Source organism: Triturus cristatus, chromosome 6, assembly GCF_964204655.1.
Source record: "Triturus cristatus chromosome 6, aTriCri1.1, whole genome shotgun sequence".
NCBI classification, from domain to species: Eukaryota; Metazoa; Chordata; class Amphibia; order Caudata; family Salamandridae; genus Triturus; species Triturus cristatus.
Genome location: NC_140589.1, coordinates 1044291053 through 1044308828, shown reverse-complemented (window position 1 = coordinate 1044308828; position 17776 = coordinate 1044291053). Strand labels below are relative to the sequence as shown.

Genomic DNA, 17776 nt, shown 5'->3' with positions numbered 1-17776 from the left:
CTTTTTTAAAGGGCTGGTATTCTGTAGGATCCAGTGACCCTCTCCCATTCTTCCCCAAGGCCTAGCCTATGCAAATGAGGCTCAGGTTCCAACCTAGGAGGCAAGGCTCCTGCCAGCATCAGCGTCTGGCAACCACCATCCGGCTCTGTGTCAGAATAGGGTATCAGAATGGGGTTGGAACTGCCAGCGGGCGCTGGCGCCAGTCCAGATACAGGAATGGATCCGTGGTGGTCCACTAGAGCAGAGGTTGGAGCCATTGGTGTGGAACCAGATGCGGGCCCTTCTGACCCCGGGGGCCCGAAGGCATGACGGAGGGGCAGGCCACCCACAGATGAAGCCCATGGCCTCACAGAATTCTTTAATTTGGGTGTGGGTAACTCTGGCTCCTGGAATGTCAGGGAGTCGCAGAGTTGGCCCAGGTGCAGGCTATGGGGAACAAGGCCTTGAATGCAGATGCTCTGTTGGTGCTTTGGCTGACCAACTAGGAGAAGTTAAAGACCACTTCAACTTCTTGCTTTTTTTCTTGTGCCTCGACTTACCAGTTGCATGCCTTCGATTTGCATGGAGTCCCACGCTGGGTCACCATGAGCTTTAGGGACCGCTCCCTCAAAGCTTTTGCATTGATGACGCGGCAAGTGGAGCACGGCTGTCATTGTTGCCCTCCTAACACCACAGGCAGACATGGTGCGGGTCCGTCACGGACAACTGCCGATGACGGGCTCCACAGGGTCTGAATCCAGTCTTTCTAGATGACATACTCCTAACACACCAAGAAGAAAACCTCAAAAACTCTTCACAAAATGTTGAAAAAATCCTGTCAAATAGTGGCTGAGGGGTAACTGTTCTTCAGATTCAGCACTGGCTGGCGCAGAAAGAAAATAGCTGATGTCAGCATACCTGGGTGGTGCCTATATAGGTACAGTAATGTCACTTCTGGCACAGACGATGCAAATGACACACAGAGCTGATCAAAGACCCTTACCGTCGCGCAGGGATACTGCTCATGAATAATCTTCAGGATCCAGTCTGACGCCTTGGGTAATTCAAAGGTAAGAAATCTGCAGCTAGAAGTCTCCATCAGATATTCAAGTTAGGTTGTGCAATTTTAAATGTTTAGAATAAGTCATGCAATTCCCAGAGTATTTTAACATGTTCCCCTAACGTATTTGAATATATTTATCTTGGTAGCTACTTACTGATCTTTCCCGATTTGTTAATATGTGTTTTATTTAATTATGTATGATAGTTAATTCACCTTGTGAAGGAGAAACCTATCCAACTAGAAAAGTGTGCCTTCTTCTACTGAGTAAAAAATAAAAAAGGAACGACAAGTTACAATTATCTAGAGGTACAGAATCAGGATGCAAACTTCTTTTCTTTCAGTTCATTAATTCAGGAATCTCTATTATCTTCGTCTAGATACCTAAGGTAGAAAACAAAAATCAATCAATCAATTCTAGTAAAGTTAAAAAAAAAAAAAAAAAAAAATCTAAATTCATCAGGACTTCGCAACAGTTCTAAGTGGCTCTTCTAGTTCATCTTGAAAGATGAACTAGCAACAATTTGTAAAATCAAAGCTTTCCACACCTGCCTGTTCAGATGCAGACTGATGATAGAGGAGTCTACTCAGGTTATGTATACTTTGTTTGCCACTCTCTCCCATATGTTTTTTTGGCTACAGGCTTTTAATTTCACTATTATCAGTTGTCTCTGGTTCTTCTCTGATTGATTCTGGTCACTGAGTCTTCCAATGCAATATTTTGCTGTTTCTCACAGATACAGTCCACTTGTCTCCTTGATGTACATTTTCAACTTCTATTTCTTTGCTTGTGACTACTGCTGAATCTTCTCCACTCACAGCAGGACTTGTATTTTAATAAACATCAGCAACTTGACTCACTCTGAACCGCTTTCTCTTGGTGGTTCTTGAGACTTCAGCTTTACTTTTTCATGAACTGGCATTTCAGTAGCTATTTCTTCTTGTAACTTGAGCTTGTGCAATAACGTTTCTTGTTAATTTTCAATTTGACGACTTTCAATCTTATGACTTCATTTTCACCAGGATATTCTTTTCCCCTACTGGATCCACACAATGACTTTGAGCCTAATGCTGTGGCTCAAGGGTTATATTCACCACTTCTACATCTGCAGTCTTCGCTCTCTTCGTGTTCGCTTTATGGATTCACTGCAGGATATCAGAACACTTCACAGCGGGATATCAGAACACTTCACAGCGGTGTCAGTCACAAGTATAAATTGATGTGATCCCTTCCACCATGGTCCTAAGCAAGTTTGCAGACGTTTATCAGGACTCAATTCCCTGGTTGGAGTGTGTGGCACTGGATTCTTTTGTTGATGGTGCTGCCGAAATTAAATGATGAGAGACAGATTTCACCACATCAGCCAGTCCTTTAAAGTAATCCAACAGAATGTCATGCCATAACTTATGGATACAAATGCAGTTGGAGGAATGTATGGGATTCATGCCCTACCCATGAGGATTTCATGAGGCGAGGCACCAGTGTTTCTGTTTGGAGTACTTCTATTGTTCAACAAAACAACAGGAAAAGCATCTAGCCATTTTAAGGTCATCAAGACACATACTTTTGCAAGCTTAGAATGAATGATGAAATTCATCTTTGCTACTACACCTGCCGCTTCTGGTCTGGAACTGCAGGGGAACTTTTGGTCAATTTGTAAATCTGTACACTGTACCTTTCAAACCTCATTTTTAAAGTGAATCTGTCTCAATAGAAGCAGGCATGCCAAATCATTGAACTAACTCCCTTAACAAGAGTTTGGCCATGATCAAACTGTCAATTTTCATGGTTGGATAGGTTCCACTCATTTAGAAAACAAGCAGACAATTGCAAGGATACAGATGAGCCTGTTGATACAGGCATCTCTATTAAGTCTTACTGAAGTCTAGAGAATGACCTTTCAGAGTTTCCTGTGTGACTCCTAGTACCCATTGTACATTTTCCCTCATTAATTCTTTGGCAAGTAATGCTTCTTTTACATAAATCTTTTGCTACGCTTCTGAACTTTGTGTTGTGCCAACATTTCTTAAACATCCTGAACATAAAGTCTCACTCTACGTTTGTCTGTCAGTGTAGAAATCTAAATCTAGCTATGCCTTGCAGCACTGAATCTGGAAGAACCAAAAGGTAATTAAAATCCCTCTTCCTCAAAGCTGTTTCCCACATTTTATTTTACTTCTCGGATACCTCCCCTTGTAATTCTTTGAGTTAACTTAATGGTTCCTATATCGAGTCAACAAAAAACAATTCACATTATATGCTTCATCAATTTTCAGATCAACTTTACAATTTCTGATTCCTGTTCTTGCTTTTGCTCATTTCAGTGTGCAACCGGATAGGCAAAGCGCTTGCCCATAATGACGGCATCACCAGACCTATGAGCAATGCATTTTACAACCCATATCCCTTTTAATTGCTGTATGGCTTCTAACAAATTTAGAATGTACGGTTTATTCTTTATGGCAATACTGGAGGATGCCATGGAGGCCGTTTGTAACTATAACTGCCCATAGTTGCGTACCCCTCCAAATCAATATTGCCTGGTAGTGTTAATGGTCACACTTCGTTCATTTGCTAAACAACAAGCTCTCGTCAGGGCAATCAGTTCTGATATTTGCGCTGAAATTACATCAGACAAGTATGATACTTCAACAATTTAAAAAATGGAACAGACTTTATAGGCTGTTCTCAGTATTCCTTGGTCTCCTAGACATCAACCACTTACAAATAAAGTCAGATCAGCCATTCCAAAACGAAGATCTTTGATATCTGCTCTTGGTTTCGCACCTAACTCTTATACACCGATGCAATCATGGTCGGGATCTTCATCATTGTTTGGAATTGGTAACAGTGGTGCAGGATTTAAGGTACTGCGCCTTCTATTTCAAATATGTTCAGCTGCCAGTATTGAGTGTTCCTCATTTGTAAGGCAGCCGTCTGTCAGATGCTAAGTTTGTGTAAGTAAAAGACACACAAATGAAGGACAGAATGCGGAACAAATCAAACATTCACACCCAGTTAAGTGATCCGAGTTAAATACACTGTTCGTTTTCTCACCATGCCACCCCAGTTTAGACCCGGACATATGCAAATCAGTCTAGACCCTGCTCCTCATGGAAACAGACCAGAATGTACTGCCAAGATTTTGTGTAAGTGTCAGCAAAATCTCAACTAAAAGGGGGACTAACACAATAAAAGTATGGCCCCTAACAATCGCCTCACTCTGTTCAGTTGCCAGGCCAACAGCTGCTATGAACTTGAAAAACCTAAAAGAGCTAAAGCTACTGTATGGAACACAGCAGAGATGTAAGCAACAGGCTGCCTTATCTCACCTTGCTATTGCGTTAGAACACCCTTTCTTTTTATGACAGAAAAGCAAAAATTTCTTTTTGAAAGTAAGCATTTCTAGAGCTGGTACGCTGCAGAGATTCTCTCCGAGTTCCAGGAAGGCTTTCATGCATTTGCCATCAAATGGCACTGGATCTTCTACACAGCTGCAAGTGATTGTCTTTGATGCTACTAGAAAGTCATCTATGTACTGCACTAGCACTGAGCGACAGGGCAGTTGAAGACTTTCCAAATCTTTCTTTAGAATCTGAATGAAGATTGACTGGCTCTCTGCATACCCATAAGGATTCTACAGAAAACAGGAATTTTATTGAGGAATAGAAATGCAAAAAGATATTGGCTATCCTCATGACGAAAAATGGGTAAAAAGCTTGGCATAAGGCAATGACTATACACCCTTCTGCAGCCACAGGACTCAAACAATATAACAGTAGGATTTGGTACCACTGGACAAAATGGTACTACTTTTTAAAATCTTTTTTTTAATAAGAATTTGTACAACGCTTCAATTTATACTCTGTGCATCACAGGTGAAAAAAGCATGTCTCATAGGATGCCCTGTTCTAATATCTTTTCTACGACTTTCTTCAATCCCTCTTCTGATCATTGTGAAAGTTTGTCTTGTCAAGTTCTAGGATAAACTACATCATGTTCATTGGTTATTCCAACTGCCTCTGTGCTCTTTATTCACTATTTCTTTACCTGTTAAATCCCATATCACTTCTTTTATGGTGTGTCTTAAATTAAGAGGCTGGTCATCTTTTTAATAACCAGAAATAACTGAACTCTTGGCTCTTGTGATTCTATTTTAAATACTTTATCTTTATCTTGAGTTTCAATTGCAATACCATCTAATGTGCAATAAATGACAAAGCAAATTGTTGCTAAGCAAATTAACAGTACTCGAATCATGCAATATGAATTAGTAATCATTCTCCATGGACCCTATTTTAATAGGAACATTTGCTGAAACTCGATTAGTAATGTGTTTATTGCTTATTCGTACAACGTAAACCTCTTTTCCTGACAGGGGTAGGTTTGGTACCACCATGGAGCGGGTAGCACCAGCACTGATTAAAAATAATATGGAGTGGCCATTCACCTCAACATCTATATATGGACCACTCTGGTCTACCTCTATGACTGCACCAAGCATGTAAGTAATCCTCCTCCTCCCTCAAACACCATCATTGAAAATTTGTGGCATTCGGTGAAAGATGTGCAAAATCTTTGCTCAGAATCAATAGATTCTACTGAAATCCTGGGTTGTATGGTATTTTGTTTCTCATGTTGTGCTGCAACACAGGAGCTACAGGCATATTTCTATGGAACTTTCCATGATAGTGTACATTTTGTATAGTAGTGTGTTGTGCTGTGACAGTCTGTTGAGTCCAAAAAGTTTGCAGTCCCTGAAACTGATTTGCATTTTGCTCCATCAGTAGAACAACATTATTTTGAATTTGTTCTGGGTTCTGTCTACATTTGCGCTTCCAGTGACCACTTTCCCAGCAGAAATAACAAGCAGTCCTTTTCTTTAGCACACTGAAACTACACTCCTTCCAGAATTGTTAACAAACCCCTACCCTCTACCTTGGGCTTGTAGTTACACCATATCACTCCTCGTTCTCACTCCTTGCATTCGAATATTCAAATTTGTGCCAGACCTTACAGAAGGCACAAGAGCTGTGTCTGAATTCATCATAGAATTTACATTTCCTCTCTGAATCTGCTTTGTTTGCACAATAATCAACTTCTTAATTTTCTTCTGTTTCACCTCAAAACAGATGCTACAATATGTAGAATACTTGGGTGGCTCATCAATACTGCCAGGACATCACTCTCTGATGAACATATGAGCTAAGTTCTGGAAGCAAACCCTTAACGAAAGCAGATATGAATCCACTGCCACCTTTCCTTGACAGTTCTTAAACTCCACTGTATTTACTATAAATCGGAATATGACTCTCATAATATGCATGCACTGACTTTTTGGGCTCGTGTGGAACTTATTATTTTTTACCCAATTCAGCTCTTTCTTCAACACCTTCTGTTTTTAATGATCTATCACAGCTTTGTATTTTTCCATGATGAGAACAGCCAAAACATTATTAGGTTGAATTCTTCCTGGTTCGTGTCGGACATGTAACAGCTGCTTTGCAGTCTGTCCAAAAATCCTTAGGAATGACAATCTAAGTGTATTCAAATCAACAAGAAGTATGTTTGAAATAGTTACTAATCTGTTAAACTCTGTATCACTTGCCTAGTTCCCCTCTGAATTTAGCAAATTTGTTGTAAAAGCATAGAGATCACAATGGACCAAGGAACATGCACATAATTCCCTTCATACACGTCTTGGAAAGAAAACTGTCAAAACCGATTCTGAGGCTCACTTATTACCACATTTACTTTTCCTGCACCAGTTTTTTTCTTTTTAGAGCTAGTCTTCTTCTTCCACTTCTCCTTGTAGTTCCTCAAGTCTCTCCAATCTTTTTTGGAATCAATCTATTACTTTATGTGAGTTCACGGTCAGTAGACACAAATTCTATATTTCTGACACACTCAAACTTTATAAGTTTTACTCTGGCTCCTAGGTTTGTAGAAGGCAATATCAAATTATTCTGCTAAATCTTCTTATATGACTCATTTGCACACCTGGCGGCTTCTTTAAGTAAATACCTTAATGTATCTGAATTATAAGCAAGCAATCTACATGTGTCAACTGTACCTTGCAAAATCTCACCAAATTAAATTTTCAAATTAGCACTGGTGGGGTAGATGCGACAGCTTCAATAAAAGGAATCACTGTATCTATAACTGTGATTGACAATCCAATAGGACCAGGCAAAGCTGCCAAGGTACGCGCAGGCTCAACACTTTCTGTAATGCTATTTCTTGTATAATCATGCCTGGTCTGCTCACACCCATATCAGTTACTGGTGGTCTATGTGTCTATGCACCATCTGTGTAAGGAGGAGGTCTAGAGTTCAGCAGTTTAACAGAATCATAATTTTTTTGTTCCATTTTCTTCTTGTCTAATTCATTAACTATTGCAGGAAATCTCCCCAAAATTGTTATTGTATCTTCTATGCACACCCTTTTCCATATACCGCACTTAGATTCTTACCACTGAATCACTGTATTTCTAAACTGCTTTTTTAAATTTTCTTTCTCTCCTTTCCTAAGGCCACTCGGTCGTGTTCATTTATTGCTCCAGAATAAGGAGGTGTACACTGCAATTTTCTCTCGAACATTCCAGTTCTAAAGAAACCAAGGATTTTATTATAATTACCCTCTAAAAACATTGCATGTCCTGGTCATTAGAATTGAACTCAGGGCAATCTTTTAGGCACACACTCGTATAAAGCCTAAAAGCCATCATTACATTAGAAACTTTAGACTTTTCAAGACAGCTCCCATTATTCTCATTCAAACTAATTCCGAAAACAAACTAAATTAACAAATGACAATCAGCAAAGGCAAAACAATCACAGCACAACTTAAAGCGTCCGTCAATCAACGACAGCACGACTTAGGATGACCTCTCGACAATCCCAGCACCACTCAAGATCAGCTAGCCAATTGCAACACTACTTCTCTGTAAATAGAAATCAACACAACGCCTTTTGCCAACAAACATACACAAATAAACTAATGAGATATTGCATGCTCAGCCTAAATAGGAAAGAGAAAAAGGAATTAAATGGAAACAATCGCACAATCGATAGAAACAGAACCAGTACTTTGCAGCATTTGTTAATCACAAATTCACACTAAGGCAGACTCCCGTCCAGTAGCATTCCAGCCCTGATAAGAGCGCTTACAACTGTTCACCAACATAAATATACACTAATCAAACTTAAACACATTCAGTCTAAAAGTGTGAAGATTCTTATTAATGCCGAAATCAGGATAGAAAATCTAAGTATGTATGCAATGCCTCACTGAACACACTCCTGTAGACAAATTCAACAATATAGGTTGATATCTTGGACACAACGAATCTGATTACCTTTAACCACAATTAATTTAGAAAATGTAATGGCTTCCTTGACGTATATACAATTCAGCTCTTCAAAACACTGAAACAAACACAATGGCAATCATCATTCTTTAACTCATAGATATGACAAAAACATCACTATCACAGTAATTAGACCACATAATGATACACAAATTAACAAAGGCTGGCCAAAAATTGCACAAGCAGTATAATTCATGATTCAAGACACATCTTATAATACACTAGCAATAGGCCAAGACCACACTCTAAATCACTCAAAATTAATTCACCCTACTACTACTTACAATACTCTAGCTTAGGAAGAGGACGAACATCGCAAATCCAATTTTGTCAGACCATCAAAAAGTAGGCAGACTGAAGATCGGGTACAAAAATTATCTCAGGAAAGATATGTTTTCATATCTCTCATGTTACCCACATTTTCCACCAAAACTGTGGAGCGCTTTCACTTAGATAATCTGCATGATAGTGGAACCTAATTGGCGATATCAGGAATGGTATTAACGTCAATGACTATGAGGCAATGTGTCTCTGGCAACAAGATCCAAACAATGGTTCCAAAAATACAGTGAATAAGAAATGATAGACTCAGAAAGGAAGTTCAAGACCATTAATTTAGGAAAACCATAAAGGTTTAATAATCATTAAAATTACTATACAAAAGTCAAAAATAGACTCAATTAGCACAATAAATCAGCCAACGGACATAATGAATAATTTGTCATATAGACCATTGGTGATAAAACAAATTCATAAATGAGTAAAATAAGGAATTGGAATAAGTCTCAAATGTGCAGAAAATTAACAGAAAATCAGGCAACACTCCTAGTCGAGACAAAAAGATCTTGCTCACTGCTAAATCCACGGGACTTTTTTAAAATTAATTTCCCCAGTGAAAATCATGGAAACTGCAAACTCAGCATGGTGTGATAAAATGTGGCATCATTTCAACAAATCCTATTGCAATATTCTAAAAGGTCACATATCCCTACCATCTTAGCACTGACTAAAAGTATATTTATTTGCCCCCTTCTGGCCTAATGTCATCTGGTAGTGTGCGACAGACTAGTTACATAAACAGAAAACAAATGTGAATTAATGTAATGCAGTGTGCTAGCAGTAACAGCCTTGGAAACTAGCAAAGGTTTTCTGCCAAAATACACTAAATAAACAGTGCACATGTTTGGTGTCAAATGAGAAAATATAAACACAATGAACATCATGATACAGGAGCCAGTTTATAAATTAGGAGTCAAGTCCTAGCTAAGCCAAGGCTAGAAAAAAAAACCAATTGGTCTCAACTGCAATAGCTACATATATACATATATGAATCAAATGTGAAGCAATTAATAGTAATGCACATAAATGATTCTGATGTGGTCTAACTCCATAAGCCTAACATCGAACAGATGAAATTAGTTCTGCAGGTCTGTGCTAGCGTTCTTCCACAGAACTGTAAAGGAAAGCTTCTGAAATTGTACCAAATTAATTATGTTTACCACAGCTGATTTCCATCAGTGCATGATGCTGTTACAAGGATTGTCCATCTACTGTTAAAGTGTTCAGGTGTTCTGTAAATATCTATATTTCCATAAGCCACAATAAGACCATATCCACCGTTCATTTCCTAGAAATCACCTTGATGATGTATCGACAATGTTTAGAGTCCTGGCGTGTATAACTGGATAGCATCAGTACTACCTTCAACACTCACCAGTTCATTTACATTATATCAAGCACCAGCCAAGTAGATCTTCATCTTTTAGGTAAGACAAAACTGTTAACCAATGACACATTCAGCTCGCCATTCAGACAAGCACTGTGTTTACCTGGAGAAAGCATCCATCAACCAGACTAATGCACAAACCGTCGTTCCATTGGATAATGCTTCAAAATATCAGCACTTGATCATTCACATCCTCAAATTTCTTTTTATCTGGGACTATTCACCATCTTCTTATGCGAGGCAATGAAACCAGATCACATTATACTGAAAAGTAGTGCTTCAGCCATCTCTCAGTTCCAGCTTATGCCAGTCATATATAATGAGCCTATTTTTATGCAACCAAGGTGCTTGGCTGGCTGTGTAACTAAGTCGTAGTATATATTTTTCTCAAATACATGGTACACTTTAATATGGTATAAGCAAGAATCAACAAGTCTGTCTGCTAGAAAAAAAGTCTTACCTTTAGTAGCTATTCTTACACACTGAGTTTTGGTTTCCTGGAGTGGGGCAAAAAAGAAAACGAGTTAAAGTAGGTTTTAACATCTCCCTAACCCAAACAAAAAATTACAAATTATTATAGGTGCAAAGAACGATCAGATAGCAGATCCGAGTCTAGGAGTACAGAAGGCACACCGGAAAAAGTGCATCTTGCTCGCACTGATGCAGAACCTTGCAGAGCACTGAATCTTATCAGCAGTATTGCTTTGAGCGCTTACAAATATAAACCCCACTTCTTCTGGGCTTAAGCGACAAATGGCATCTATTGTATACATCAAAACAAAAAGCCCCGTTATTAAATACAGCGTTGCATATTTTGGCCCCTGCAGGTCATTTCCAAAATGTAACCTATTTCCACTTGATCAGATTTACCATAGAAATCTATGAAAGGCGTCAAACTTGTAATCTGCATAACGGCCCCTACCATCACTTGTCAATGAAACAATACAGTGAACTAAAATTATTACAAACTTAATAGTGAATAATAAAAGGAGTACTTTAATAATTAATAGTTATTATCACATACCAGGAAAAAGTCCCCTAGCAATACTGTAAAAGGTATTCAACTTTTTTCCCTCCCACTTGTAAATATTGTGTGTGAAACTCTACTGGTTCATTCCTTAAGTGCATCAAAAGTGCTTCTGAAATTATGTCAGTAGCCACATAGTTCCTTCTCAGAACAGTTTTTGAGCCGAAAGAAAGAGATGAGTTGCTCTGTAATAATAAGTTACTTTCCTGTAACAGCTTCAAAACATCAAGTGACAATATCTTGTCCCGTGATATCCCACTGACAAAATAGCACTTTCTGTAAAAGCCCAGTAAGTATTAGATGTTCATACTGAAGAAAGTCCTACAGCTAGAGTCATAAGTATATATTCAGCGTTTTTGCCTCCAGAATTTAGCATTAGTTTCCTTTTAGACATAACTCACCTAAGCCCAGTGACAGTTGCCAGAGTTTCAAAAACTTTTCACAGGAATCAAAAATATGTTACAGGAAAGCAAAGTATATACTAACATGTAAGGGAAGAACGAGTGGATAGTGACATAGGCTTAGAAGACGTGCAGGATCCAGTTTTAGAAAAGTGACTAACCCTATTACAAATTAACATTTCATTGTTTTATTGTCCAGTATAGCAGCACCCACATTTGATGTAATGGTACTGAGAAAAGGAGAAAGTGTTGCTAGATTGCTCTGATTAATTAGACATCAATCAATCAGCAATGAACAACACCAGCGTACTGGCTTTGAACAAAATAAACAACTGTCGAGTTCACTGAATAGTTAAACTAGACCCAAAGAATATTTAGGGCCCCAGGAGAAACTGTGCAAGTACAAGTCAAGAAAGGTGCATTTACATAAAAAAAGAAGAAATAGAAACCAAGTTCTCTTCGAGGACTGGACAGACCTCATGTCCTGAAAAAGTCCCTTGTCCCCAGTGCCAGGCTCTAAACACATACCTGCACTGAATGGGGATAGCTATATCTCTGTCTATTGAACCTAGAAAGAAAACAATAACATTTTCACACCAATGTGCCTCTTTTCCAGGACTGACTTTTAATGACTCTTCACTAAACTAACAATGCATTTGAAAACACTGAAACAAGTAGCCTCAAGGCCTCTCTATTCCTCCCCTTCTCCCACTGGGCACATGTTTTATTATTATTCTATATAAGGTTTCAACTTATGATAATCAAATACATCGAACTTTCTTTACCACGACTAGATCATGGGTGTTTGCTTTTAACAATGCTTTTATCATGGCGTAAGAGCATGTTTGAAAAGGACTCTTTATTCACATTCAATTTTTTAAAAAGTGAATTAAGTTCCCCCAACACTGCCAAAGTATTATGCGATTCCGTTTAAAAAAAAGAAGTACATTTTCAACATTTATGCGATGCATCCAATCAAGGCCATAACTTATCCGTCTTCCTAGAGATAATATATTCATTGTTTAAACAATGGGTGGAGGGGTTAATTTGTTTCAGTATGTGCATCACGGAACCTGCAGCGGAAGGAATATGCTACTTACCAGTATGCATCTGTTCTTGGCATGTAGAGCTGCAGATCTACACACTTTTGCATAGATCGCCATCTGGTGTTGGGCCCGGATGTTTGCAGTTGTTTTTCCTCTTGGAAAGTCTTTGGAAGTCACGAGGTCAGTGACTCCCTCCTTTGGATCGTATTGCGCATGGGCTTCGGCTCCATCCTCAGATTGTTTTTCGCCAGCAGGGATATGATGGAGCATAGTAATAAGCAGTGAAGATGCCCATGTGTGTTGTATCTAAATAAGATAAACTGGAACAGATAAAGGTAGCCGGGGAGGCGGGTGGGCGTGTGTAGATCTGCAGCTCTACATGCCAAGAACAGATGCATGCTGGTAAGTAGCATATTCCGTTCGAGGCATACGAGTTGCAGATTACGCACTTGTGCATAGATTATATAGCAGTACCCACCGTTAGCGGCGACCACCCATATCTGTTGCAGTGGTTTGAAATAATGTTTTGAGTACAGCCTGGCCCACACTAGCCTCTTGCTTAGTTTGCACATCTACACAATAGTGTTTAGTGAAAGTGTGCGGTGTTGACCATGTAGCTGCTTTGCAGATATAATCTAATGGGATGTTTCGTAGAAAAGCCATTGAAGCCCCTATTTTACGTGTAGAATGGGCTTTAGGGGGAACGGATAGCGTTTGTTTTGCTTTGTGGTAGCAAATCTGAATGCATTTGACAATCCACCTAGCTATCCCCGACTTGGAGATGGGGTTGCCCTTGTGTGGTGGAGAGAAAGAGAAACAGTTGTTTGGTCTTACGGAAAGGTTGTGTTCTCTCGATGTAGTAGAGTAAGGCTCGTTTGACATCTAGTGTGTGTAGAGCTCTTTCTGCAACAGTTTGTGGTTGCGAGAAGAATACTGGTAGTTCTACAGATTGGTTTAGGTGAAAAGGAGAAATGACTTTAGGGAGGAATTTTGGGTTGGTATGGAGAACAACGTTGTTATGGTGCATTTGTAGAAAAGGTTCTTGAATGGTAAATGCTTTTATCTGACTGACCCTTCTGAGGGAAGTGATGGCTACGAGAAAAGCGGTTTTCCAGGTTAAAAATTGAAGTTCACATTTGTGCAATGGTTCGAAGGGAGGCCCCATTAGTCTGGTGAGAACGATATTTAGGTTCCACACAGGTGAGGGTGGCACTCTGGGGGGAATTATTCTTTTAAGGCCTTCCATGAAGGCTTTAATGGCAGGTACTCTAAAGAGTGATAGATGTTGCCTGTTTTGTAGGTAAGCTGCTATAGCTGCGAGGTGCAGGCGAATGGACGTATAGGCTAGATTACACCTTTGTAGGTGGAGTAAGTAGCCTATGATGTGTTGAATAGAGACGTCTAGGGGATCGATGGTGTTGTGACAATAGACAACAAAACGTTTCCACTTGGTGGCGTAGCACGCTATAGTGGTGGGTCGCCTAGCTTCCTTGATGACGTTCATACAGTGAGGGGGAAGATTTAGATAACTGAATTCTAGGACTTCAGGAGCCAGATCGCAAGGTTGAGCTGAGCTGGGTCCGGGTGTCTGATCTCTCAATGGTTGTGGGTTAAGAGGTGTGGAAAGAGGCGTAATTTTTGGTGCGGTACTACAGATAGTTCCAGCAGTGTGGTGTACCACGGTTGTCTGGCCCAAGTTGGAGCTACTAGGATTAGTGTGAGGGAATGTTGTTGTAGTTTGCGCACCACTAGTGGAATGAGTGGGAGAGGCGGAAAAGCGTACGCAAATTTGCCTGACCAGTTCATCCATATCGCATTTCCTTTGGACAATGGGTGTGGATATCTGGCGGCGAAGCTTGGGCATTTGGTGTTTTCGTGGGTGGCGAAGAGGTCTATCTGTGGATGCCCCCACATCTGAAAGTATGGGTGTAGAACTTGTGGGTGGAGTTCCCACTCGTGGATTTGTTGTGTTTGTCTGCTGAGCAGATCTGCCATAGTGTTTTGTACTCCTGGGACATGCTGAGCTAGGAGAAAGATTTTCTGGGGTATGGCCCATCTCCATATGCTCTGTGCTAGCTGAGAGAGCTGTGGAGAGTGTGTGCCGCCTTGTTTTTGAATATAGTACATGGCTGTCATGTTGTCTGTGTGGATTAGGACTGCCTTGCCTGAAATCTGTGTTTGAAAAGATTGTAGGGCTAAGAAGATCGCTAGTAACTCCAGATGGTTGATGTGGAGTAACTTTTGTTGAGGTGTCCATGTGCCCTGCATGGCGAGATGTAATAGATGAGCTCCCTAGCCGGAGAGCGATGCGTCTGTGATTAGTACTATTTGGGTAACCGGGTCAAGGAACGGTCGACCTGTGGAAAGGTTTGTGGTGGTCCACCACTGCAGAGAGCGATGGGTGCGACTGTCTACCAACACCAGATCTGTTAATTGACCCTGGGCCTGGTTCCATTGGCGCGCTAAGCACTCTTGGAGAGAACACATCTGGAGTCTTGCGTGAGGTGCTATGAAGATGCAAGAGGCCATCATCCCTATTTGTTGCATAAACACTCGAGCTGGAAGGGAGTGTTGTGCTATGAATTTTGCGCGTAGAGCCTGAATGCTTGTAATCCTGGCAGGATTGGGGTAGGCTAGCGCTTTTGAGGTGTCTATGGTGGCACCGAAGAATTGTTTTATGTGGGATGGTTGTAGATGGGACTTTGCGTGGTTCACTGTGAAGCCCCGTTGGTGAAGTAGCTGGATGGTGGCATGCGTGTGTTGTACACACTGGCTGTATGAACTGGCTTTTATTAGCCAGTCGTCTAGGTATGGGAAGATAGGGATGTGTTGTCTCCTTAGGTGTGCTGCCACTACTGCTAGGCACTTGGTGAATACACGTGGTGCTGTTGTGACTCAGAACGGGAGTAGTTTGAATTGGTAGTGTTGGCCGTCCACTACGAATCTGAGGAACTTCCTGTGAGCGTTGTGCACTGGAATGTGGAAATAAGCGTCTTTTAGGTCTAAAGTGGTCAGGAAGTCATTTTGGGAAAGCAGTGGAAGTACCTGTTGAAGTGTTAAAATGTGAAAATGGTCTGAGTGTATGTATTTGTTTAGGGGCCTGAGGTCTAGGATGGGCCGCAGAGTCTCGTCCCTTTTTGGTATGAGAAAATATAGGGAGTAGACCCCCATATTTCGTTGGTTGGTAGGAACGTGTTCTATCGCCCTTTTCTGTAGGAGGGAGATTACCTCCTGCTTTAGTAGTGTTAGATGTTCTTGTGACATTGGGCGTTGTCTGGGTGGGATGTTTGGGGGTGTAGATATTAGTTCTAGGCAGTAGCCTGACCGAATTATTTGTGTTACCCATTTGTCTGAGGTGATGGTGGCCCAGACAGGGAGGAAATTTTGCAGTCTGCCCCCGACCGGAGTGGGATGGTCTGGGGGGAGTGGAGGGAAGTCATTGGGTAGGTGCGGTGGCAGAGCGGGCGGTGTTTGTTTTGCCTCTGCCTTTGTTATTGTTGCCCCTGTAGCCGCCTCTTTGGAAGCCCCTTGTAAAGGTGGACTGGGTAGGGGCCTTATATGAAGTGGAAGCAGTGTCGGAGGAGTAGCCTCTGGATGTGCTCCGAAAGGAAGAGCGGTGAAGGGAGCGCCTGGGAGAGTGTGATTGTAAAGCTCCCATGGATTTTGCTGTGTCAGTGTCTTTTTTCATCTTTTCTAGGGCCTCATCCACTTTTGGGCCAAACAGATGTTCCTGGTCAAAGGAATGGTTGAGGATGGAGGCCTGTACCTCCGATTTAAAACCGGAGATCCTTAGCCAGGCATGGCGACGGAGGACGACACTAGTATTGATGGCCCTGGAGGCTGTGTTTGCTGCATCTAGGGCACAACGTATGGAGGTATTAGTAATGGTTTTGCCCTCCTAAATTAACTCGTTGGCCCTAGGTTTGTATTTATCAGGGAGATGTTGCATTATGGCTTCTAATTTGTCATAATGGGCCCTGTCATATCTGGCTAGTAGCGCTTGTGTATTAGCGATACGCCATATGTTGGCAGCTTAGGATGCAGTACGCTTGCCTGATGCGTCCAAGAGTTTACACTCTTTGTCAGGTGGTGGTGCTTCGCCTGACGCTTGGGAGTTGGCCCTTTTACGTGCTGTGGACACTACCAGAGAATCTAGTGGTGCTGGCCCTCTGATGTAGGAGGGATCTGTAGGGGCGGATTCATATTTCTCTTCAATGCGCGGGTTAATGACCCTGGCTCTGACTGGGTCTTTAAAGACCTCTGGCGCATGTTTTATAACTCCCTTGAGCATAGGCAATATGGAGGTAGTCCTATGTGTGGTGTCAAACGTATCGAGGAGGAAATCCTCCTCCACGGGGTCGGTATGGAGATCTACCCCGTGATAGTGTGCTGCCCTTTGTAGTAGATGGTTGAACCCCAGTGAGTCTTCTGGTGGGGAAGGTCTGGAAGGGTAGAGATCATCCTGTGGGAAGTTAGGGATGTCAGGGATATTATAATTGTCCCATGGGTCTGGGGAGCCTGTGGGAGTGAGGTCCCCTGTAGGTAAATCTTGGGGCACGTCTCCGATGTCATCATAAGGATCCCCCTGATCATCATCATCCGGAGAGGGTGTTGGGGAATGATGAGGTGGGGGCGGAGATGGTGGAGGAGGGGAAGGTGGAGGAGGCGGTGGGGGAAGGTATTCTGAAAGGAGAGGTAGCAGAGTCCTTCCTCTTTGGAGGTGGAGGCGGAGCAGGTTTATCCAGCTGTCTCTTTTTGATGGAGAGCATCAAATGTCCGGTTTTAGGATCCTTGGTTAGTGTTTTTTGTAATGGATCCGGTGTAAAAAGTTCTGGTGATGTTGGTTGGTCCGTCGGCACCGAAGACGTCGGGCCGTTGGTTTTGTGGCTTTATCCGCGCTGGTTCGTTGTTTGGAACTATGCTTGGAAAAGTCTGATTGTTTGGTCGGCGCCAAGGTGGATTTCGGCTTCGAAGTGTCGGTGGCCTTGTGTGCTTTTGTCGGTGCCGAAGATGGTGTCGGCACCGAGGAGCTGGAGCTGGTTCTCGACACAGAATTTTTCGGTGCGGGGCTCGGTGTCAAAGCGGAGGCCATTTTCTTTTTCGGTGTCGAAGAGTGTTTATCGGCACCAACGGTGGGCTGGCTCAAGCCTGAGCCGCCAGAAGGCTT

The 17776-nt window shown here is 41.6% G+C and overlaps 1 protein-coding gene across 15 annotated transcripts in view; it reads right to left on the bottom strand.

Annotated features, from left to right (window-relative positions):
• The window catches only part of PTPRK (protein tyrosine phosphatase receptor type K), a 1135739-nt gene that overhangs the window by 237232 nt on the left and 880731 nt on the right, over positions 1–17776 (bottom strand). For all 15 annotated transcript variants that reach the window (XM_085611847.1, XM_085611842.1, XM_085611846.1 and 12 more), the window contains one exon: positions 10596–10632. In XM_085611847.1, the coding sequence (XP_085467973.1) occupies positions 10596–10632 (37 nt within the window). The remainder of the gene's footprint in view (positions 1–10595; positions 10633–17776) is intronic.